The 26,478-nt window shown below is 34.9% G+C and overlaps 1 protein-coding gene across 1 annotated transcript in view; it reads right to left on the bottom strand.

Moving 5' to 3' along the window:
* Positions 1-26,478, bottom strand: part of OLA1 (Obg like ATPase 1) — a 174,639-nt gene that overhangs the window by 66,935 nt on the left and 81,226 nt on the right. The window contains exon 5 of the mRNA XM_047084860.1: positions 928-1,103. Within this exon, the coding sequence (XP_046940816.1) occupies positions 928-1,103 (176 nt within the window). The remainder of the gene's footprint in view (positions 1-927; positions 1,104-26,478) is intronic.

Raw genomic sequence — 26,478 nt, 5'->3', positions numbered from 1 at the left:
AGTGTAGAACTCTCTAATCAACTAAGTTTTCCAAACTTACTGCAAATAAATTAAAAAAGGGAAAGGATAATCAGTTTCCAGACATGAGAAAATTAAAAATAAACACATGTATTAAAAATACATGAAAAATTAAAAAGACAGAAAATCCTTCCTATGACAAAAAGCATAAAAAGCAAGTACGGTTTAGGGAAGATACTAGTGAGAAAATATGTAATTTTTAAAAAGATTTTATTTATTTTAAAGTAATTTCTATACCCAATGTGGGGCTTGAACCTACAACCCTGAGATCAACAGTCATCCTCTCCACTGACCGAGCCAGCCAGGTGCCCCAAGAAAATATATGATTAAGGCCATCACTTTTTTAATGTAAAAGACAAATTTGAGCATAAACTAAAAGCTTCCAAACTGATTTTGAAACACTAATTATGTTACTAATAATTTCTCACTACAACGTGATAAAAAATACATTTGAATATTAAAGACAATGACATGTGTTTTCATTCCATAAAAGATTAAAATTATCTAATACTACATTCATTCAGTCAACCCCTATGGAAGACCAATTCCTTATATAAATCACTTCTTCAAATCCACAAAACTCATATTCATTCATTTCTCTAAATCCATAAGTTTTTCATCATAAAACCACACTTTCCTAACACTACAACTTGAGGATACACATTGTAACCATGTAAATACTCAATATTCCTGCTAAACATGCCTTGCTAAGAACACCTTAAAAAGACTGTCATCATGACGCTTTGTTGCCAAAAGAAAATGAAGTTTCTCCATGATTTTTTAATGGAAATTATCCTTGGATTCTAAAGTTCCATAACAATATTAGATATTTTATTAGATGCATTATTGTAAAAAAAATAATTTAAAAAATGAACTCAAGTATCAAATAAGCTGTAAATTTTTACTTACATATTCAGGTTTTAATTTTTTATCTCCTCCTCTCACAGCCACTTTTTCTAGTTTATCTATAATGGGCCCAATCATTTCCTCATCTTTAAGCTGAAGCTCTTCGTGTATTATTTCTATATCTCGAATAGGATCTACACTTCCTTCAACATGCGTGATATCATCATCTTCAAAAGCACCTAAAATGAATTAAAGAGAAGCAATCCAATAAACAATACAGAAGGCCATTATCAAAGATTCCTGGAAAGTTAACAATTTATTCAAATTATTCTGAATTCTTTCAAGTAGGACATAGTGGTTTTTTTGTACTATTTAGTAATATTTAGGGTACTAGCAACAAAAACAGTAATTCAAGAGCCTCAACATTTCAAAAACTGATTGAAATAAATAAAATTAATCTTTACAGAAAGAAAATTATGCTCCAGAACTACTGCTATTTTCAGGTTTGGTACATTAAAAGACACTGAATTCCAGGCATGAGAGCCTGAAGTTCTAAACTGCACTATTAGGGTTTCCAAGGGAAACCGGATTTGGGGTGGGGGGGGTGGGTGAAATCATCTGGCAGACCTCTTCCCTGCTTCAATCTACTTTATCACTGTGGTTCTGACGGTGATTAGATAATGAACCACTCAGACACACAATTTACACAGCAGCTAATTTCATCGGCCTGATTTGAGGGTATGGTTTTTAGGGGGCTATCAAAGAAGCAGATGAAGGTGCATTTGTCATATATGAGTGACAACCATTCACACTATCTGAACAAAATGGTGCTGGCCCTTATTAGAAACACATGCTATTATCACATATTTAAAGTGCAGTTGAAGCCATAATTTCAAATTGCCAACTGGAAACATAAGGGTAAAACAACCAGATATTACTGAAGCATGTGTACTGACTTTATGCCCTTTTGAAGACATAATGTGGCAACATAATTCAACTGGATTTACTCAAATTACCAGATAAAGAACAGTATCACAAAAATGAACAAATACTGAGAAATATTATAAACAGAAAGCAGTGATATACCCACAAAACAAAAAACACATTTATAAACAAATTAATTTAATTTAAATTACCAACTAGATTATATACCCAAACTGAGATGTTTTCAAACATAAAACATCGATTATTTTAGATAAAGATATCACAGGGATCATTAGAGACAGTTTGACTGAGTTTAATGAAAGAAAAACAGTGACCATAGCTCATTCTTCCATACCAAAGACCAAGATATTCTCATTACAGGTTACAAAGAATTTTTAAATATAATTTTCTAGAATTAAAAGTAATTGAGCCATTTGTATCTTAATGTGGAGCTACTCAGTAATATAAATAAAAAATGTAAGTATATTGTTACAATTAAAATCTAAGTATTTAAAATACTTGGCATAAAAAATTCTTGGCATAAAACTGATGATATATTAAATAGTGCCATATAAATTATATGAACAAAATTAGCAAGAAAGGAGGCTACATATTATATCTTACTCGTAAACACACTAGACAGACAGTGATTTAGGTAAATTGTATGAATATTTGAAAAGCATGAAAAACGTCTCCCTGGAAGCACGGTATTACTTATCAGGATTTGAGGCATCTTACACAAATGGCACAATAAAACAGGAAAATAAAAACAAAAGCTTCTTGGCAAAGCAACAAAGGCAGCATGGTCAGTTCAGTTATAAAAAGAACTACATTTTATGACACTCCAAGTGAAAAATATCCTATATAGTCATCTTTATGTAGGAGCCAGTAAGTAACTATAGCGATGTCCTCAACAATAGTAAATGCATCAGCAGGTTTCAAATGGCAATTTCTTGATTACATTCCTCAATTTTAACTGAGCAGATAACAGAGAGAAACTTAGGAGTCGCAATTCTTCTAAAAGCAAAGAAAATAAAGCTCTCTGATCATCTGAATTAATCCAAATAGAAAACCAGAATAAAGGGAAATAGCACTTGTCTATCTTATAACCTTCAAATTATCTTCTAGGTTGCACTTTGCCTGGAGTCTGCCAAGGATTAGGCTAGAAAAGGAGTTATGATTGGATCATCACTAATCCATTCCCCTACTACTGGAAAGAAACTCAAATCACAGGCCCTATACACTGTGGATTGCACTGCTGTTCCTATGCCTGAAGGTTAGTATTATTATATTCACTTGTATGTGAGTGGTAATATACTACAAGAACTTAAATTTATTTTTGATACTAAATATTGCCAAAATTAAGATAAAAATTAAGTGAAGGAAATATTAAAGTTATCCTTTAAAACTGAATAGCCTTGTGATGACATGAAGCCTAAAACAGCTATAAAATATAAGCTTACAGAAAATTTGGTGGCCACATGCTCCAAGTTGAATAGACTTCACTGTACACTTACAGCATTCCTTCGCATCTTATCTGATTTAGTACGAAATTTAGTGGTTAAAAGTAAGGGTTCTGAAGTCAGACAAGCTCATTGGTCATAAATTCTTAAACAAATCACTGAACCTCTAAGGATCTCATTTTCACATCTTTAAAATGAAGATGTTTCTACCTCTCAGAGAATGGGTATAATTAAATCAGATAATATATGTAAAGTGCTTGGCAGACAGCCCCACACATAAGCTCTTTCAGCAACTGGGGCATATACTATTTTTTAAATGATGTAGGAATTAGTAATTAAAAAAAAAGGAATCAGTAATTTAGAAGAAATTGCATAGTAACATACTCAAACATTAGTTTTGAGTAATACCGTTTCATATCATTCAGTTCACCTTGGGACAGGTTAAAATAAGTTTTGTGAGATTTTCCCCCACTAATTCTTACTAGTTCACAACATTTTACCCTAGTCCATACCAAAGTTATTTATTTCAGCTTCACTTTAAAACACTGATTATTATGATTATTACAATTATTATAATTCCCCTTTGGGGGAAACACTGTACTGGTAAAGAAGATGACTTTAGTCATCTTGAAGACTATACTATATCATACCGAACTGTTAAATGAGAAAGTTATTTCCATTTCAATTCTCTTCAGTCCTTCTGACTATATCAAGGAGAAAGTATCAGTTTGATGCTGTTGGTATTTAATATCTAACATTTATAAATGTATCTCTTTATCAACAGAGCAGGCCTCAGTCTCTGAGCTTCTAAAGGCTAAAAAAATTAGTAAGTATGCAGTTTTCATTGTATTTGTTTTTAGTATCTCAATATCTACAGGTGATACTAATTTTCTACTTACATTAGTGACAAAGTTTCCTGTTTAATTTAGTAAAAAAATGTGAGATCAAAAAAAAATTTTTTTTGTCAAATCAAGAAATTTCTTTGGTGATGGGATTTTATCTGATTTTTTAAAACTTTCGGGGCGCCTGGGTGGCGCAGTCAGTTAAGCGTCCGACTTCAGCTCAGGTCACGATCTCGCGGTCTGTGAGTTCGAGCCCCACGTCGGGCTCTGGGCTGATGGCTCAGAGCCTGGAGCCTGCTTCCGATTCTGTGTTTCCCTCTCTCTCTGCTCCTCCCCCGTTCATGCTCTGTCTCTCTCTGTCTCAAAAATAAATAAACGTTAAAAAAAAAAATTAAAAAAAAAAAAACAAAACTTTGCAGGGGGGGTGGTGCTTGGTGGCACAGTCAGGTTAGGCGTCCGACTCTGGATCTTGAGAGGCCTGAGAAAATTGAAACTTAAAAGCTTAAGTTATGGGAAACTGAAACCTAACCAAGCTTAACCAGCTTGTTCCGCTTCTGTACAATTGCTTGGCGCGCCCATGTATTCCTGATCAATCATTATTGCCTGGCACATCCGTATATTCTTGATCAACCATTGTTACTTGGCACATCCGTGTACTCCTGATCAATCATTGTTGCTTGGCACATCCGTGTATTCCTGATCAATCATTGTGATACCCGTACCCCCGGTGTGGTCTGACCTAAAGGCAGGAACCAATCGAATACTGTTAAGTGTCCAACTTTAAACACCAACCAATTGCAGCTCTGTAACTGTGGAAAATTCCTGATTTCCCCATGACTTGTTTGTACCTGTCTATAAAAGGGGTGTAAAAACCTCTCTCAGGGCCTCTTGGCGTCACCGGCAACGGGGGCGCAGAGGTCCAGGTTCGAACCTGCAATAAATGACCCTTGCTGCTTAGCTTTGACTCTGGACTCTGGTGGTTCGTTTTTGGGGGTCTCTTAGACTCTGGGCGTTTCAATCTCAGTTCAGGTCATAATCTCACAGTTTGTGAGTTTGAGCCCCACATGGGGCTCTGCTCTGATGGTGCAGAGTCTGCTTGGGATTATCTTTCTCTGCCCCCAACCCCCCCCCCACCCCGCCCCACACTCAGAATAAATAAACTAAAAAAAAAAGAATTTTTTGGTACTGTTCTGTATAAAACAAGCTAATGTGATACAGCATGTGTGTGCAGGGTGGGGGAATGATCACACTGCTGTGCCATACTTTAGCTAGGATAGTAAGGGAGGCCTCTCTAAGGAGATGACACTAGTCGCGAGGCCAGAATGGCCAGAAGGAGGCAGTAATATGAAGATCTGAGTGCAAAGGATCTAAGAAGGAAGTATAAAATCCTTAAAATGGGAACAAGCTTGAAGTGCTTCAGAAATAGAAATAAAAGGTCAGTGTGGGTGAACCACAGGAGAGGATGGTAAACAGAGGGTAAGTTGGAGAAGTAAAGCAGTTCACATTCATTCATAAGTGATGTGAGCATGCATTTTATTCTAACTGTAATGGGAAGCCATTAATTGGAGAGTTTTAAGTAAATAAAGAGGAGACAGGGTAATAACATATGATTTACGATAAGAGGCCACTTTGGCTACTTTAAAAAGAACACACTTTAAGGGAGAGGACAAGAAGAATGGCAGAAAGACTCATCAGGAGTTGGTGGTAATGGTACAGATCAGAGATGACCAGATGAGTGGTTAACTTGAAATAAAATGGAGGAGAAATGTTTGGACTGGGAATATATTTGAGAGATGGACTAGATGTAGGATGGAAGGTCATGACTAAGATATAAAATTGGGAGTTATCAGATATGTTTAAAGTTATGGATCTGGATGATGTCATGTGAAAAGAGCACTCCAACACTCAAATGTTTGATGGTAAGGAAGATTTGGCAAAAGAGACTAAGAAGGGGTGACAACGTGAGAGAAAATGTAAGGAAATACTCTTATGGGACTGAGGGGAAGAAAATGTTTCAAAAAGGGCAGAGTACTCAACTATAGCAAATGTTGCTTAGAGGTAAAGAAAGGTAAGTACAGAAAGCTGACCACTGATCTTTGGCAAAAAGTGATTCTTTAAGAAATACTTTAATGGCTATATCTTCTTCACTATTTCTTCTAGATATCAGTGATAGGAATACTATAACTCAAGGATCTGTCCCCTTATTTATTATAACTCTAGGGCACAAAAGAACTAAATCCTAGCATTTCTAAGTTCATTCAGTTTTTAATATACTCCTCTCTAATATACTCTAAATGGACTAGTTATATAAGGCAAACACCATTATTTTTCTCGCAATCTTTGAAAGACATCCTATCAGTTAAGAAGGTGGCCCACTTAAAAATCACGGCCACGTTCGAAGTTTCACATTCCAAGTAAGCTGGCATAAACAAACACTGAAACAAACACTGACCAGCCGCAAGTTGGTAAACCAACTGATACGGAATCACTGACACCATACAATACACATCACCAAGAACAAAATCTGTAAAATCAAGTCACATATAAGGCTTCATTCAGAATTTTCCAAGGCCGCAGCTCTATGCCAAAAGACAGTGGAGAGAAGTCTTCTAAGTTCTAAGGAAAGAAACTGTGACTCAAGAATTTTAAATCCAGCCAGCCTATTTTTCAAGGATAGATTTTGACAGGAATAGAGATTAATGGCAAACAGACTGCATTAATACATTCTAACATATAAGTAAGACTGAACAACTACAGAAATAATGCAAACAAAACAGAATATATGTATTATAAACTATGAAAAGTTATAAATAACAAAAATTCAGAGATAAGGAAAGGGAGGTAAAAACGTTAAGTGTGCTAATTTCCTCATCTTTCACAATAAGGGATCAACAGATGGACATATAAAGATGAAACATGTAATTAAAAAATAATTTCTCCAATCTCTCAGTGTTCTCATGATCCTATTTCTTAACTCTATCTAGCAGAATCATTTAAGAAAACATATCTTTTGTGAAAAAATTACCTGAAGTTCAGTCATTTCTTCTATATTCAGTTTTTTCTTTCCTTCAAACCCAATAAAATAAAATGTAGCATTCTATTTAAAATAGCATATACATTAGTGATCATATTTTTATGAAATTGTTTCTCTCTCTTAATAACACTGACCAAATGCTAATAAAATAATGCCTGGGCAGTGAGCTATTGAGCAATTTTCAAATCTTCTTCATCAGTTTGGTCTTGCTTTAAAGTTTTTATAATGAACATGTACTGTTTGCGCAAGTCATTTTTTAAGCACAATAAATCGGTTTAACTTCAAGAGAAATTTGCACAAATTTTACTTGAAATTTTGGCTTTGCACTGACTAGCCACAAGGAGAAAGCCACTATTACCATAAAAATTATTTTACACTATACATTTTTAAACATATAAAAGAGATGAATGAAAATAATAAACTATAGTAAAGCCTTCTTATCAAATGATTTGTTACAGGAGAAAATGACCCATAAGCTAGGTTTATGGATCCCATCACAAAGACTTTTTACCCATCAATCCTGCATCATTTCCTTTCATAACAAAGCACCTTTCTCATATCTTCCTGACTTCTCTCACATTTCCAATACTTTTTTCTTCTCTTTTGCTACTCAGCAGCAAAGACTTCATCTTGCTCACTTCATTAGGGAAAATGCATGTGATGTTTGGAAAACCAAGGCCCCTTTTTGGTTGTACCCAATCTTTCCTTCTTTCCAGCAGTGAAACAGAAAACATTACTTTCTGTTTATGGCCAATCTCTCTACCGTCTCTGCTATGAATCTTACCCTCCCCCAAGGAAATTTGCTCCACAGATTGTTCCTTGTATCCTTGTATTTTCTGAGACCTCAATCTAGTATGCCTCTCTCTCTCCAGTATTTGTAGCATCTCTATTCACTAATATTCTCCCATTAACATTTAAGCAGGCTTAAGATTCTACAGTAAATCAATCATGTCAGCCATCCTTGGACATTAATCCCCATTCTACTATTGCTTTCTTCTAGTTCAAGGTCAAACTTTTTGGAAAGAGCTGTCTGTACCTGCTCTACTTCTTTCCTCCCTCCTTAGAACTTAACCCACTGCAGTTTGGTATGCTTCCACCATGCTCTCAGAAGCTGATCTCAAAAAGGACACCAATGATTTGTCTTCATGATGCTAAGTCAAGTAGCCATTCTTAGAAATCTTGAGTTGCCTGTCAGTAGCGTCTAGCTTCAGAGCACTGATATAATCCCTTTCACAGATTCCTTATAACCACATTCTCCTGATTTTCTTCTAGTTTCTCTGGCCATTTCTTCTTAGGCTATTCCTTTACTTGCTCAAACTACCACCTAAATGTTGATGTCTTCCTTAGCTGTCTTCTCTTATCCCTCTATTATACACTCATTTACAGAATTTCTAGCCCAGAACTTCCCTGAGTGGCTCCAGTATATTCTGAGGTCACAGCAAATAAGATGAGCCAAAAATTCTTTTTAGTTATTACAGAAATCACTTCTATCATAAAATCTATTCACTAAGTGAATAAATGCAAAATGTCAATGCTTATACTAAAGTTGTAACTTTTAATATTTATGTGCCTTCTTTAATAAGAACCAGTCAAAAGAGAAATATTTTACTTGGTAAGACATATTTGACTACTCATATGGCACTGGACATTCTGAATATTTATTTTCTGGTGTGATGTGGCAGAAATGAGTTCGCCATTTTCAATTATAAATGGATTAAAGTTTGATCAATTTACTCATTCATTCAAAGTCTAATATCTTATTCCATAAGATAAGATTTGAATAAGAAAGATAAATCTAGTGTTTAGGATGTTTAGGATGCTAAATCCAACTAGGAAGGATTTTAGAAATAAAAATATACTTCAGAATTTCAAGACTTCAGTGAACTGCTTTGCTATATTTCTACTTAAATCTAGGCTATATTCAGTTTTCAGAAGCATTCTAGTTAGATGTCGAAATAGGTTTTAAAATACATGATGTATCTAAGTATACAGGCTTCACAGCAGTACTTTATGTAAACCACCTGTCACAGAAACCTTATATTCCAAATTGCATGTGTTTTCTTGGGAATAAGAGGGTATATGGTCAAGATGAACCTATTTGACTTATGTTTTTTTTTTCTATCTTCCACCACTACACAATACAGAGATAAGGAATTCCTTGGTATATAAACCAGTATATAAACTGTCACCTGCTCAACACATATATAAGACCACAATATGCTTTGCTAAATAGAAATTCCCCATTTAAAGAAAGCTTGCTTATATATCTAACAATAGGCTAAGTCTTTTGAGAATTAAAAACAACAACAAAAAAAAATAGGACCTTAGTCTCAATGAGTGGACAATGTGGTTGGAAAAACAAATCTTATCTAATAAAAAGAATAATATTCACTAACAAGGACTTTAAGTATAGGTTCAATTAAGAATTAATCATCAAGGCCTTTAAATATAGGGGAAAAATATATTGGTAAAGAAGAGGAAGAAAGGCATGACAAGTAACAGGGAAAAGCATCAGAGAAAAAACAGGCTGAAATAAACAAGGCTTACCTGAGAGCTGAGTACAGTAAGAAATTATACTGAGGAGTAGTAGAAGATAAAAGTTTATCACATCAGGTTGGTATGAAGGATAGGAAAGTCCAAATAGGAATATAAGTCTGGATCTCAACTGATAATCAGAGGGAGCCAACACTGGTTTTTGTGTTAGTAACAAATGGAAAGCAGCATTTAGAAAGACTAACCAGAAGTAGGGAACCAGATAAAAGAGAATTGCTATCCTCTAAATACACTGCCAAAGTACACTAGGACACTGATGAAAGATATGAGGCAATCAGGATGAATAGTGAGACTTAACTAAAGAAAACAATGTCAACCAGATAAAAGCAATGAGAGAGAGAGAGAGAGAGAGAGAGAGAGAGAGAGAGAGAGAGAGAATTGTAAGGTTTCAAGCCAAAAGATCTTTATTTGCACTCAAGGTAACATCAATACCTATAAGATTCAAAGCCCAAATCCAGTATGAAACCAAAAGGTATTATATAACAAAAGTACAGACTCTTACAAATATAAACAAAAATAAAAAAATAAAGTACATACTCTAGAAAAAAAAATATTACATGTATATACTGAACCTTAAATCATAGCACCAAACCCTGCATGCCACATAATTTCACATTCTTTCCAGTTTCTCCTATGTGGTAAGAATAAATGTTTTGAGGGGTGCCTGGGTGGCTCAGGGGTGCCTGGGTGGCTCAGTCAGTTAATCATCTGACTTTGGCTCATGTCATGATCTCCTGGTTCGTGAGTTCGAGTCCAACGTCAGGCTTTGTGCTGACAGCTCAGAGCCTGGAGCCTGCTTCAGATTCTGTGTGTGCATCTCTCTCTTTGCCCCGCCCCCTCTTGTGCTCTCTCGCTCTCTCTCATAAACAAACAATGTATGTATGTATGTATGTATGTATGTATGAATTCTAACCGAGAGTCTCACCACAATTACTAAAAGGTTAGGGGGCACTCTACCAAACCAGTAGAAGAAATATTATTAAATACAATGCTAGAAATCAAGATAAGGATATCCTGCTCAAAAAAATCTTTACCTTTTTGAATTTCTAATCCACTTTTCAAACAAAGTCATACCTTGTGTCAGAACTATGATTCCCAACTTCCTTAGAATTCTATAGGTCATTAAAGAGAAGGGAGAGTGCTAAACTTGTATTAGCAACTCAACATCTATAGTTTTATTCATAAACACTGAAAAATGCCAGTTCCTATTTACTTTCCATAAATGACATGACAAAAATTCCTCAAAAATTGTTAATGTTTATGTATTCAATTACTTTTAAAGGTATATAATACATACATATGTGTGTGTGCATCTGTATCTATATCTATATATTTTATTGTCAAGTTAGCTAACATACATGTCTTGACTTCAGGAGTAGATTCCCGTGATTGATCGCTTACATACAACCAGTGCTCATCCCAACAAGTGCCCTCCTCAATGCCCATCACCCATTCCCCGTGCCCCCCCAACCCTCCACCGCCATCAACCCTCTGTTCTCTGTATTTAAGAGTCTCTTATGGTTTGCTTCTCTCTCTGTATGTTATTTTTCCTTCTCTCCCCCATGGTCATCTATTAAGTTTCTCAAATTCTACATATGAGTGAAATCATATGATATCTGTCTTTCTCTGACAGACTTATTTTACTTAGCATAAGAGAGAGAGCGCAAGCAGGGGAGAGGCAGAGAGCTGGGGGGGGCAGGTTCTGAAGTGGGCCCAACGTGAGGCTGGAGCTTACAAACCGTAAGATCATGACTTGAGTGAGAAGCTGGACACTCAACCGACTGAAACACCCAGGTGCCCTGGTGACAAATTCTTTATTTTATGGTGGAGAAAAGTGGTTGAAAGCAGGAGTTAAAGGGGTGCCTGGGTGGCTCCGTCGGTTGAACGACCGACTTTGGCTCAGGTCATGATCTCATGGTTTGTGAGTTCGAGCCCCGCATCGGGCTCTGTGCTGACAGCTCAGAGCCTGGAGCCGGTTTTGGATTCTGTGTCTCCCTCTCTCTCTGCCCCTCCCCCACTCATGCTCTGTCTCTCTCTGTCTCAGAAATAAATAAACATTAAAAAAAAATTTTTAAAGCAGGAGTTAAAGCTGTTTATTGAACACTCCAGATGCTCTGATTTAGTAGTGTAGTTTAAGCCCAGGTTTACAGGTGCACTTAATTTTTTTTAAGTAGGCTTCAGACCCAGTGCAGAGCCCAACGTGGGGCTTGAACTCATGATCCTGAGATCAAGACCTGAGCTGAGATCAAGAGTTGAATGTTCAACAGACTGAGCCCCCCAAGTGCCCCGACAGGTGCACTTTAAAACTCTAGCCCTGGGGTGCCTGGGTGGTTCGGTCAGTTAAGCATCCAACTTCGGCTCACGTCATGATCTGGTGGTTCGTGAGTTCAAGCCCCACATTGGGCTCTGTGCTGACAGCTCAGAGCCTGGTGGAACCTGCTTTGGATTCTCTCTCTCTCTCTCTCTCTCTCTCTCTCTCTCTCCCTTCTCCCACTCACACTCTGTCTCTCTCTCTCTCTCAAAATAAATAAACATTTAAACAATTAAAAAAAAAAACCTCTAGTCTTCATCTACATAAAGCCCCTTCTCATCTTGACCATGAAAGCAATTTGAGCAAAAACAGAATCTAATTCATAGCTGAACCTCAAGCTTATAATATTTCTCTATCTCTGTATTAAACAAGATGTGCAGTTTTAGCTACCTTAAGTTATGAAGTGGGGAAAGGGCATCTTGATTTATTGTATTTACTTCAAAAATCAATTTACCTTCTTAAGGAATCTAGGACACAGAAAAGAACCAAAAAAAAACCATTCTGCTAACAAAATTCTGCTAAAAAGGCTATAGATTTAAGCCTCTTAAGCTTTCAGAGTCTGAAGCAAATGAAAAAGGGTTCTATCAATCAGATTTTAATTACCTCAAATGGATATATTTACAGTCCTCTGGAAAAATAAAATATTGTGTAAACATACAAAAACGAAAATAATTGTCTAGTAATGTAATATAAACTGTTAATTACTTGATGCACAGCATAAATGGAACCGCATAACAAGACTTGGTGGGTTGTACTTATTTACAATAACAAATCAATCAAAAGTAGCCTTTAAAGTCTTTAACCTTCATTTTCCAGGAGAAAACTTATTATCTGAGACATAGCAAAGGCCCCCAAATAATTCAGTCTATGCTACAGGCTAACTGTTTAATGCTGGAATAGAAAATAGAACTATGGGTAGCCAAAAAAATTTGCTTTTGCTTTGCTTCTCTTCCCTCTCCTCTCCTCATTATAGGAAAAGGCTCAAAACAAAATCCTGGTCAACAGGAAAAAAACCGACCCTATCTCTGACATAATAAAAAATTAACCAAGGTTTTCAAAATGCTTAGTAAAATAACATGCACATGTGGCTGGCTTTGAGAGACCAATCTAAAATTAAAGAAATTATACATGACTTATGCAGAACTTTTAACAAACTAGTTAATTTATATGAAAGCAATCAAGCAATGCTAGAAATAAAAAATCATCCCCAATCTTGAGACAAATAGATATTTAGGAGAGAATAACAAAGTAGGTCAGTCAGGTTCTGAGAAACCTTACAAATTTTTATTATTTTCTCCTAGTAGTAAGAGTTCGTATAAATTAAAAATAATATGCTTTTAAGGAGTAACTCAAAAATAAAACATTAAGTAGGAAGAACAAGATGAACAAAGAGGGAAAAAAAAGATATAGGTATATAAACATGAAAACCGGTAAACATGAAGCTTATGTTAGTGTAGTAGGAAGGAAAAAAGCCTTTTGGTTATTACTGATACCACTTAACTGATCAGAAGCAACACATTACAAAATCATACAATATAGTTCTTTAAACGTACAGAGCACCAAAAAACTCTGCCTAACAGTTACTGTTATTGTACTTATACTGTAGATAATAAGACATCCACACCATTAAAGATTTCTTAAAGTCACTTAAAAGTTATGAATTATAACCCAGAGTCAACACCTGTACTTAATCATATTCAACTGCTCAAGGGCTTGACATTTTTAGTTGCTGAAACCTATCAACTCTTTTTTTATATATCAACTCTTTCCAAAGAAGTAGGCAGAAAGTACCTTAATGAGAACTAATATTCATCTCTCAATAATATTTTCACTTCTTATTCTATATAAGATACCTGAAATGTATAAAAGGCAATTTTATTCAATGATATTTTAAATTAGTATTTATTGAGATTCTGCTCTACCTCCAATATTGAGCTAGCTGCTTTTGTTGTATTTAGCCTTTCCAATAACCATCTCACTAACTTCATAACTTCTAAAACGGCATTAACCCTTCTGCCAGTAGAAAAATTCCTCTATAAAATGGCTTTGCCCCACACTCATTCTCCACAAATCCTCAGTTCCAGTCAAACCTGTACTGACTCAGGAAGTCCAGAAAGTTCTTCACATTCGACTGTCACTGTATTTTTGCCCATTCCCTTCCCTGGGTCTCAAAGACATATATCATTTCCATTACAAATCAAATCTATCCCTAAAATGCATAGTTAAATTTCCCCTCATCTTACAAGGCAATCCTAGAGGAGTCCGGGTCTATATTTCTACAATTCCAGAGTCATAGGAGGAATTGTAGGGACTTGTTTGGAATAAAGTATGGTAAAATTAGTGGCTTAATATATTACCCCAAATAAGGCTCCTGGGAAGATCCATTTTTATACCTTTTATAGAGTTCTGTTGTAAGCAGGGGGAAAATGCAGAGAGAAATTAACAAAAACCAGAATCTTATCTCTACTACCAGTACTGTAAGCAATGAATAAAAGAGTCATGTGGACTCTGCCATTCACAATATAAGCTAAAGAGCAAAGCAGAGCTTTAATTTTTCTAATGTCAGTGCTCACTGATATCTCACCTTTTAATCAAACTGATCCATTCTCAATAATTTCATTTTACATTTTTAATGCTATTACTCATCCTTCTGCATGGAATAGTCTTCCTCCCCACTTCTGCCTTTCAAGAGAAGTTACGTATTTTTCATGGCCTTAATCAGATGTCACTGAAACGATACTTCCACGATACCTTCTCCAACCATACCTGCTTTCTGAACTATTAACAAAATCTATTTTATTCACATGATCTGTAGCATGTATATCTAGTATTAGAATGTATGTGATTAGTATGCGATTAACTGTGATTAGTATGTGATTCTATCTCTTAGTTACCTAAGCTGGAGGATTCTGTCTTATATGCCTTTCTAGTTCTCTCCAGTGCCTTGATCAGAGCTGATACATAATTAGGCATTAGGTGAAGCGAAGAATAAAGGAATCAATGAATGAATGAATGTTTCAAGCACTCATTAGCACTCCAAATGAAAAACTGTTGGAGGGGAACTATGGATTCTAGATGAAGCTAGACATGTAGCACAACAGCAAAGGATCAGTTTCACAGCACACAATAAGATATTTAGCAAGTATTTCAAAGGAACCAGTGCTAAGCATGTCAATCACATAAATTAAGAGTAAGTAAAACACAAAACACGGCAAACTGCAATAACAGATGTGAGAAAATTTTGTGTTTCATCTCTTCACCTTTGAACTGCGTGACTATTAGTGATGATTATTCATTTATTTTCTGAGGACTTCTTGGGTGTACTGTACTGGATTAGTATTATGATAGAATTTTTAAAATTTATAAATCAAATTAAGAAAAAACATACCTATAAACTATAACTAAGATCAATAAACACAAAAGGAAAGGAGAGACAGGGATTAATCAGCACAAATCAGGATTAAGGAGGGAAGGCGTGAATATAGATGAGGACTTTCAGAGACCGATAGCAGCAAACAGAAGCAGAGTCAAGAGGACATTCCAGGCAGAATGGAAATATAAGTATGGCAGAAGTGATTAAGGGCACAGATTCTGGGATCAGACTATCTGGATTCAAACCTGGGTTTCAGACTATTTGATTCATCTGTTGTAGGATTATTTAATTTCTCTGTGCTTTCATTTTCTTATCTGTAAATATATAAAATAATACCTACTTCATAAGGTTGTTCTGACAATTAAAAATGATAACATATGTAAAGATCTTAGGATGGTGCCCGGTACATAGAAAACACTCAGAATATGTTAGCTATACTGATAAACGAAAAGATAAAGACAAGGTATATATCATGGTTTTTCAATCTTGCTACTACTAACATTTGGGTCCATGTAATTCTTTGTTGCAGGGGGCTGACTTGTATATTATAGGATGTTTAACAGCACCCCTGGCCTCTACGAACTAGATGTCAGTAACATACACATGTGCACACATGCACACAAGCATGCACTCTGTGAATATCAGAAATGTCTTCACACAGGGGAGCATGGCTGGCTCAGTTAGTGGAGCATATGACTCTTGGTCTCGGGGTTGTGGGTTCAAGCCCCATGTCGGCTGTAGAGATTATTGAAAAATAAAATCTTAAAAAAAAAAAAGTAATGTCTTCAGACACTGCTAACCCACAGTTGAGAACCACTGGTGTACATTAAAATACAAAGGTTGTCCTATACAGCAACCAAAAAGATACTACCATCGGTGCAAATATGCAGGTGTCAATTGATGGAAAGCTTCTAACAGTGATTGAGGAGTTGAAATTTAATCTCTTATATTAGAACATGCCAACAGAGATTTTCAGAGAAGCACTGTTATGATCTTGTTCTTGCTTGCTTATTCACTCATGCTGTCTTTAAATGATTCTATCAGTTTTGTACAAGATCTAATAGTTTGAGGGCACCTAAGTGGCTCAGTCTTAAGGGTCCAACTCTTGATTTTGGTTTGGGTCATGATCTCACGGTTGGTAGGACTGTGCCCTGTATCGGGCTGCCTGGGATTCTCTCTCTCTTGTTTTCTCTCTCAAAACAAACAAACTTAAAAAAAAAAAGCAAACAAACAAACCTGGGGCACCTGGGTGGCTCAGTTGGTTAAGCTCAGGTTTCAGCTCAGGTCATGATCTAGTGGTTTGTGAGTTCAAACCCCGCATCCAGGCACTATCAGTGCAGAGTCTGCTTAGTATTCTCTTTCTCTCTCCCTCTCTCTCTAACCCTCCCTTGCTCATGTTCTCTCCCTGCCCTCCTGCCCCCACCGCCTCTCTCTCAAACTAAATAAATAAACTTTAAAAAAAAGATCTAATAGTTTGGAGAGACATCGATGGTCACAAGCAAAGCAGTTGACTGTTGAGTACTAGTGCTAGAAATAATGTGAAAGGGGTCAAATCTAAAAAAACAAAAAAAAAAAACACTTAAAATCTTTACAAAGATTTTTTTTGTTTGTTTATTGGGTAGGAAGAATGATATCAAATTGAGAAGAAATGAAATGTAGCCAGTCATAAAATTAGAGGTATGTAATATTTAGTTAAAAATACAATTTTAAGGCATATTTTTAAAACGTTTACTGAATGTTAATCAGAAAGAGAATGGTGCCAGGAGCCAGAAGGCAAATTTCAGAGATGAGAAAAAGTTGAATAAGATTAGTTTCTGCCTTCAAAGATGTTTATAATCTAAGAGGGGAGACAGATCAGCACATAATTAATACAAGTAAATCCAGGCTGAAGGGAAGCAAGGAGGGGGTCAGTATTCAGTATAAGCTGATGGAAAAAGATAGTCTCAAGGTTTCAAACTGGAACACTGGAGTCATGTAGATGCCATTTAAAATTTAGATTAAGATTCATGTACAGGTTTTGACGGAAGTATAAATTATTTTTTAATCCCATATTTAAGTGTATTGATGCTGTGATAAGAGATAATATTGTCTCCACAAGAGTTTGAAACTGGTGTTTAAATGCTAGAAAAATGTAAATATGTGACAGGTATTAGTCAAGTAAATGGCTGGCTATTAATTTTAAAAATAACTACTTTATAGCTTTATCTATAATATCAATGGACCACGACTTTTACCCAGATTTTCTACAATATGAAGGTGCAGGAGAAGGAATAGAAAAAGGAGGACTCTGGTATTAGAACAGGGAAGTGATGGTTTGACTGAATCCACATTAAACAACAGGGAACACATCTGTGGGTCCAGATGAAAAGTATTATGAAGGTAGAGGTCTTAAAACCAAATAATATACCTCACAAAATAATTACATCCTTAAATACAATAATCCACAGTTCTAAAACAAGAGCAGAAACATGGAAGAACAGGTAAGGCCTAGAGACTACATCAAAGACAGGCAAGCAATCACACCTTAGGGAGCAGACTGTATAAGGTAGGTCATTGCATCCCCAGTAGTCTTCCAAAACAATCCACTCTAATTGACTCAGCAAAGTGAGTACCAACTATCTGAGAGCATCCTAGAATTCTAGTTCCATTCTAAAATCCTAAAGATCCAGTCATCAGTCACTATTTAAGCCCTGAGCAAACAATCACCACCAGGTGGTGCCAAACCAAAGACAGTACCAGAACGGACCTGGCTGGGCCAGCACCTTGTCACACCCTTCACCCTCCTGCAGCTAGCTTTGCAGGTTCACCCTAGTCATTTCATTCATCTAGCACTAAAATCACCTCATATTTATGCAAATGAAACTTTGGGACCCATGTAGCACATTACGTCAAGCATTAAGGGGTGGTTACTGTAATACATTCTTCGGGGGGTGGGGCTCAGGGAGAGATGACAATCTGGGCTTACGTGAGAAGCCTAGTTACAGTAGTCCCACTTATCCATGGTTTCAGTTACCTGCAGTCGACTGTGGTCTGTAAGCAGATGCTCTTCCTTTTGATGCATCATCAGGAGGTCAATAGTAGCCTAATACTACATACAATGCCTACATCATTCACCTCACTTCATCTCATCATGCAGGCATTTTATCATCTCACATCACAAGATGGGTAAGTACATGACAGTAAGATATTTTAAGACAGAAAAAAAAAGAGACACCACACTCATATAACTTTTATTATGGTTATTGTTACAGTTTTTCAATTTTTATTATTATTCTCTTACTGAACCTAATTTATAAATTAAGCTTTATCATAAGTATGTGTATGTAGAGAAGAAACAATAAACCGGGATTAGTACTATCCATGGTTTCAGGCATCCATGAGGGGTTTTGGAAAGTATCCTTCACAGATAAGGGGGGCCTGCTACACACAGGAATAGACTAAATTTTTTTTTTGCTTTATGCCTTACTTCATTAATATAAATGCAAATAAAGTCATAAAAATAATCAGAAAATAAATAAGAATGCAGTATACTAAAAGTTCTAACTAAGACTTCAAACAGTTAAATATGAACACGATGAATACTTCAAGGCTTTCCCACATGGCTCTACTAATGAACCATGATCTTCAACAAGAGTGAAATGATATAATAGCACCAATCCCCCCCCCCCCCGAAGAAAGTTAAATGATCCTTTGGTTCTTTTGTCTTTAGAGCATAAAACATGGGGACTACAGTAAAACAAAGGAAGACAAATCTCCCTACCCCCTCCCGAATGTAAAAAATATATAAAAGTTTCTCTAAATTCCTTTAAAAATTACCTCAAATTTTCCAGTAAAAGACTTCATAGCAAACTTACTCCCCTCCATCTCCACCACCACCAGATTTTAGCACTGCTTATATGTTATACCTGTCAAGATCTGATGACTGTATGTTATGTATTCATCTGAACAGAACCACTACACTTAGTTACAGGCTATCATCAACCAATTCATTCTCTTGCTAAAATCAAGTCATCCAATTACTCCTTGACTAATCAAGGCTGTTTTGGCTTTTTCTTTTTTCAAAAGGTACTCAACAGCATAAACAGTTCACTTACAAGAAATGGAAAGGGGCTAATCAGCAGAATTATTGTTTTGCTGCTACAATTTGCAGTATTTAAATTTAGTTGCTGATTGGACTGAAAGTTTTATGATATAGCATATGAAACTAGTTTAATACAACTGGGAAGCTGTGTAGCTGTATTGTCTTGCCATGGCTATATTGGTCTACTTTGTAGGATAGATAATTGACCACTTTCCTTAAAATAAAGATATTTTAAAAATAAGTTTTAGTATACTTTCCCACATACATTGGTTTTATAAAGGCAACATGCTATTAATTCCTGAGCATTATTTTTAACGTTAGCAACTATATGCATACATACACATGCTGTAAAAACCCACAATTGCTTGGGGTTTTAATTTACATTTATTTGGGCTTCTAAGCAGCAATAAACTAAGAGACATTATTTAATTATCTTCTTATTTAAGACAATAAAGAGGTACATGTTTTATATAAATCCACATTATCCCTTATATAATAAATAAAACAGTGAACATTGTATTTCTAAAATGGGGATTATTTAAATTCAAGAATAATTTTGGGTGCAAACTATAAAATGAAACTATTATCCATCAACATTATTACTCAATATAGAATTTCTGAGAAAATATTTAACAAAATGACTAAAGACTAAAATCTAAACACTAAACTAACACCTTGGATTTTTTCATTAAAAAGAAAAAAATTAATATGTCAAAATCTTGACAAAGTTTTGGAGAGAGATGAGATCCATTCTTTAAATTCAGATTACCTTGTTAAGTACAGAGATACAATAACAAAAAGGATAGGCTGTATTTTGCAGGAGGAAGAGATGCTTTTAGAGTAAAAGGGATAGTTAGGGTTTTTAAAAAAACAACAACAAACAAACTTAACACGTAACCAAATTTCTTACACATTAAATAATGCTGTGCACTAACCATCAACAAGAACTTACATACAGAAAGGAAAACATATACACACATAGATAAGATTAAAACAATTTCTAAATCTTTTATATATGTGCACATAATTACATAAGTAATACTCTATAGGCATATGTTTTGCATGCTAAGACCCATATAGAAATGAAATTCTATACAGAACTGTGAAATTATACTTCCATTAAAATGTCCGACAGGACCACTTAACATACACACAAACATTCCAGAAAGTCTTACTTTCACAAATGCACTTACAAGGTATACAAATGCTAGGATACTTCAAACCAACTATGTTTAATTTCTAAAAAATGTTATTTTAGTAATTTTTTAAACAGGATTCAATCTAGCTTATCTATGCTGAAATTCAAGGAAGCAAATAAATTAAAAACTAAAATACATTGATAGAAAACTAGTATTCTTTAAAGATGAATATTTCAGAGTCGGCACACCTGCCAATATATTAAAAATAAGTAAAATCAACTACAAAAGTGATAAATCAAATGCCATGGTAGACTTGACTTCTCGAGACAGCATTTTCAGCCGTCTTTTGTGGCTTTGTTTGGCGCCATAGTCCTTTAAGTTTTGTCTTCATAAAGCCCTAACTAGTTGTAATCATTTGCAGCCTAATTGTGGACATTTATCTGCTTTTCTTATGCATAGAACATAGCTATTAAAGCTGAATGGTGATGGTGTGAAGTATAGGTTAAATTGGGTGAAATTAAAGCAAATTACTCCGGGATGTGGAAATCTGAAAATAGAAACCACCAATGATTTGCAACCCTCTTGATGATCAGCTTCACAGAACCCTAAACGACAAGAAAACTTACATATTTTAAAGTTAACTAGGTTTTTAAAAATAATATGTATAAATGTATTTTTAACTACATGCACTTCTTAGTAATGTTGGAAAGATTATTTGTTTAACTCAGCTGCAATGTGAAAAAGATCTCAGGTTTCTATTTTAAATAGTGCAGTTCATTTCTTAAATGAGATTTCCTTTCCGTCATATAAATTTTTACCTATAAAAATTCATCCAACTATGTCAAACACAATCTATACACATTATCATATATTATTCTGCTAGCAAAGTTTTAACCCTGAATAAAAGTATTAATGCTGTAGATAATATAACACTGAAGTTATACTAATAAAAGTAAATTAAAAATGTAAACATAAATTTATCATATCTATAGACATATTTATATATATATGCCATACATAAATCTGCGTATGTGACTAGCATACAGAAAAAATATAGAGGCCTAGAAATAAATATAAAACATTAAAATACAAAAATTTTATTTTCATGTATCTAAAATCTTACTGGTTAATCCACAGTTTGGATTAAGACAATAAAACATTTGCACCTTGCATGTTTTCTTAGGCAAGCAACCAAAATAGTATAAAAAAAATTACTAGATCACAATTTAGACGAGCTTACTCTAAAGCTGGAAAACATTTCTAGCAATGAAACTGACACCTTTTTATTGACTGCTATGCAGAAAGCATATTTAGGTATCTGGGAAGAAAGAAAATTACATGACATGTCCTAAACCTTCAAGGAGCTTACAGTTCAGTTGGAGAAATAGGACAAGCGTATGTAACTAAGTCATGGCTGCATGAAATGGTACCTACTACCATGAAGAAAGCTCCTAATCTCAAAGATAAGAAAGAAAAGGGGTTTTAGGGAGGAGGATCACAAGGATGTGGACCTTAGAGAATAAAATTCAGCCAGAGGTACAGCAAAGACACGGCAAAATGCATAAGGTACATTCAAAGCACAAAGAACAAATGCATCTGAGGAAATCTAAGAACAGATAAGAAAGCAATGAAAAACATTAAATGCTTGACAATGAAGAGCCTTGAGTATTAAGCAGAAAATGTAATTCCCAGTAAGGCATGAATGTTTTACAAGAGGCAGTAATAATCCAATGCAATGACTCACAAACAGTGATATATCTTATTTCTCAATGACTATAACACAACTAAAGGTGATATGCCAAAGATATGGCTCTCCGGAATATTAGTAATAACCCTACCCCCTCAATAGTCCCCTTTTCTTGCCTCATATCAGGCTACGAAGATACTGCTTCCTACTTAGTAATTGTATCCTTGTGTATTCATTATCTTTGTGTTTCAGAGATAGCATAGTACAAAATTTAACATTCAGCTACTGGTAAATTTTTACTGGTGTATATTTTACAACCCTAGCAATAATACATACTTCTAAATAATATTGCAATGTTAGTAAAACTTGAGTTGGCAATTTTAACAAAATGCACACAATTATCTTCTGCTTTGTGAAAATTAAGCATTTTTTTTTTTTTTTGCCCTCCATAGAATGACACTCAAATTCTTGGACACAGTTGCTATGGGTCATAAGAATGGTTAGAAACCATTACTCTTAAAAGAAGAAACTAGAAAAAGGAGAGACTAGAACAGTGATTTTCAAACATCTAGGGTATAGATGATTCCCAGTCTCTCCTTGATTCTAGATCACTAGAGTACACAATAGAGTTTAAAATTCTGCATTTTAAACAAAATTATGTAATGCATGTGGTCCCAGGGTCACACTGAAAAAGGGAGGCCCAGCAAGAATTTACATACTAAAGTCCATTATAACGCATAAGAATCTGAACTAAAAAGTGGTAGTGAAAACAAAATGAAGTAGAAAAAGAAAAGAAGCACTTCTAGAAAGGACCAACAAAAGTTGATGATAGATTATAGCAATATAAAGTAAATCATTATTATCTCTAAGCAAAAGTATGGGTGCCTACTTAGAAAGCTGACCCAAAATTTAAATCTATGTACAAAAGACTGCACCTAAAAAGGAAAAAGAGAAAACTCTGCATTTGAACACAATTCCTTTATTTAACCAAATAAACAAAGATGGTGTAAAAATAAGTAAAAAGAAATATAACTTTTAAAACATGGCATTTAATAGAGTTTTGAATTAATACTATGTCTTTTTTTTTTTTTTTTCATATAAACAAGCTTAAAATTTGCACTAACCAATAAAGAGCACGATGTACCATTCTGCTTTCTGTTTGGTGATTTTACAAAGTAATATATTAGTTTCATTTTCATGAACAATAAACTTCACCACATATTTAATGAAGAGGAAACGTTTTTATTACAACTCTAGTAATGAAATTTCATCAGAATTATACTGCTCATAATAATGGGATGTTTTAAACCAGTATCATGAGGTAATACCTGAAAAGAAAGATGATGTTTGCCACTCAAAAATCAAACTAAATTAGTACCTAAAAAGTTTTAAACTTAAAATCGAATGGGCATTTTCTCCTCTCTACAAATTAAAAGAAATGAAAATAACAATGTTCAAGCTTGGAATCTGGAATGTACAGACTTATTGTCAACTCCCAACATAGTTGGGAGATGGCTAACCCTCTCCTAGCCCCACCCTATTACTTCTTAGGAGTTTAAATGGCTTCAGGTAAGGATGATTCATCTACCCACAGCGACTGGTCAAGGATTGGCCATGTGAGTTAAGGAGTAAATCTCAAACTTTTTATTGGAAGGCTGGGCCAAAGCCACTTTGTCTGCCTTGATTGATGTGAACTAGAAACCACAAGGACGCCATGTTAAAAATCATGAGAGTAATCAGCCTTAGGATAAAGTTAGTCAAGGCAGAAGGCAGAGATAGAAAGAAATGAAGTTCTTAGGGATAGTTTGAGTCAATGGATAAAGTACTGCCTAAAACCATTTATCTTATCTGCTCAATAGTGGAAGCTGACAGATTATCTTAAAGCCATTTTGAAACAAATTTTTATTGTAACTAGAAACATCACAACTCAGACATTAGGCTTCCTACCATAAGTAAAACACTGTAATAATGAGTATCTATTATTCCGTATTTAAAAATTAATGCATCCAATTGTTATAAGGTATCATGGAAAGGGTAAGTTCAGGCCAACAGTCCTGGCTCACAAATTACGAGTTTTGCCATTAACTTGTGCCAGGTCGCGTAGCTAACAACAATCTTTCTGACTCCTAGTTTTTTCATCTTCAGAGATATTATCTACTGAAAAATAATTGTGCAACACAGTATCTCTGACACAAAGAAGGTACAGAACAATTGCTGGTACTATCCTCTTTTCTGGAAAATCCACGCCAAGGAAAAAAACATTATTAATGTTTATTTTGAGAGAGGACATAAGCAGGGGAGGGGCAGAGAGAGAGAGGGAGAGAGAATCCCAAGCAGGCTCCACACTCAGCACGGAGCCCTCCCTGTAAGGGGTTAGATCTCACAACCTGAGCTGATGTCAAGAGTTGGATGCTTAACTGATTGAGCCACCCAGGCGCTCTATGCCAAGATAATTCTTGTTTCCTTTTATCTAAACAAAGTCTACCCAGTTCAAGTTTTATTTCTTCTTTAAATATAAAACATTTAAATGTTTAAGCCCTTATTGACTGTATTCAAGAGTATGACCTATCAAGAAATTGGATTAGTTTAGCAAATAATCTCGGTAACAGAGAAAAAGAAATGCGCTTTATAAGAAGACATAAAGAATGTCTTTCTTGTTTCATTGTCTACCAAATAATTTATCTCTCATAGTCAAATGTCACCTCGTAATACTTATCAGAAGATAATACCTGGTAAGATTTCTTATGTACCATGAACATTTTACTTTTGACCCAACTTGGGAAATTTCAATTCAAACAATAAAAGTAAACCAATGTTACTTACAAGTAGAACTTAAATTTGCCTCCTATGGAGAAGAATTAACAAAACTCTGAGAAGCAGCTTCTTAGGTAGACTGAAGACAGCTATTACTTAATCAGCTATAAGCATAAGACACAACAGAAGACTAGGAAGCTCTGACAGGAACCCAACTGTGCGAGTGGCAGTTCCAGTTCATAAACAGGGAAATATGATCTGAACATGAATTAGGAAATCTCAAAAACAAAAATAAAAAACCACTTTATTTGAATGGGGTTCTGGTCCCCAAAAGGAGAACTGTTTTTATTGCAACGACTGCAGAGTCCAACAGTGGTCCTTTATCATTTTGCTAAGTATCCCCACCTGTATAATTTTAAATATCTGCAAAATTCTGTTCTGTAATAATAGAGTCTACTACAACATTTCTGTTAGTGATAACCATCAGTATTACCTTTAAAATAACGGGGCACAAGGATGTAATAAAACATACTTCTTGTACTGCTGATTTATCCACCTACTAATTCTAATTTATGGCCCCTAATTACTCTGTTAAAAGATATTATTAACTTGGACTTCATTTAAGGGAAAAATATTTAAAGTTCTCTTCCCTTCCCCTATTGTGAATATTTAGTTAAGAATTCAGTTAATAAGTCTTTTTTTTTAAATAATACTATCATAATTGTTATGCAAGTTAAAGATTAACTCACATTAAAAGGTAGTAACTATCATGTCTTAAAGAATCTTGAGTAAATTGAAAAAAGGAATGGGGGGAAGAACCTAGAAATCAAAATATTTAGTCTATCCCCAACAAAAATATTTCCATTATAAGTCGCTAAATATAAACTAGTTACAGTTTGGTCAATAACACACTGGACTAAATCTTTCCATCTTAAATTCACCCCCAAAGGCTATATGAGAGACAGCACTCCAGCAAAAGTAAATTCAGAATGTTTAGAAATATAATCCTTATAATTCAACAAAATTTTATTACATACTAACCAAGATATGATGACAGTATGTTAATAATAAGAATAAAATACTGTATAATAACCAAGATTATGAATATACTTTGGTAATAACAATATTACTAAATACAGTTTAACTATATTTTAACTATAAATTTCAAACGCCTACTTCGTAAGATTCAAAATCCACTGCTTTAGCGCATATGCTATCACTACAGGAAGTACTGTTATACAAATATAAGAAATGTATTCCAATTTTGGTGTGCCACTGAGTTATTATGGATAGCATGTAAGTTCACCCAAGGGCTTCCATTTTCTTTCTTCAAAAAAACCACAAAAACTATTTATTTATTTTGAAAAACAGAGCAGGAGAGGGGCAGAGAGAGAGAATCCAAGTAGGCTCCACAATGTCAGCACAGAGCTGGACACGGGATAGGATCCCATAA

The sequence above is a fragment of the Lynx rufus genome, unplaced genomic scaffold, assembly GCF_022079265.1.
Source record: "Lynx rufus isolate CCGP_SWC_20201006 ecotype Redwood Valley unplaced genomic scaffold, mLynRuf1.p SCAF_2, whole genome shotgun sequence".
In the NCBI taxonomy this organism is placed as follows: Eukaryota; Metazoa; Chordata; class Mammalia; order Carnivora; family Felidae; genus Lynx; species Lynx rufus.
The sequence above is the reverse complement of the archived record's forward strand: the minus strand, read 5'-3'. Positions and strand labels throughout refer to the sequence as shown.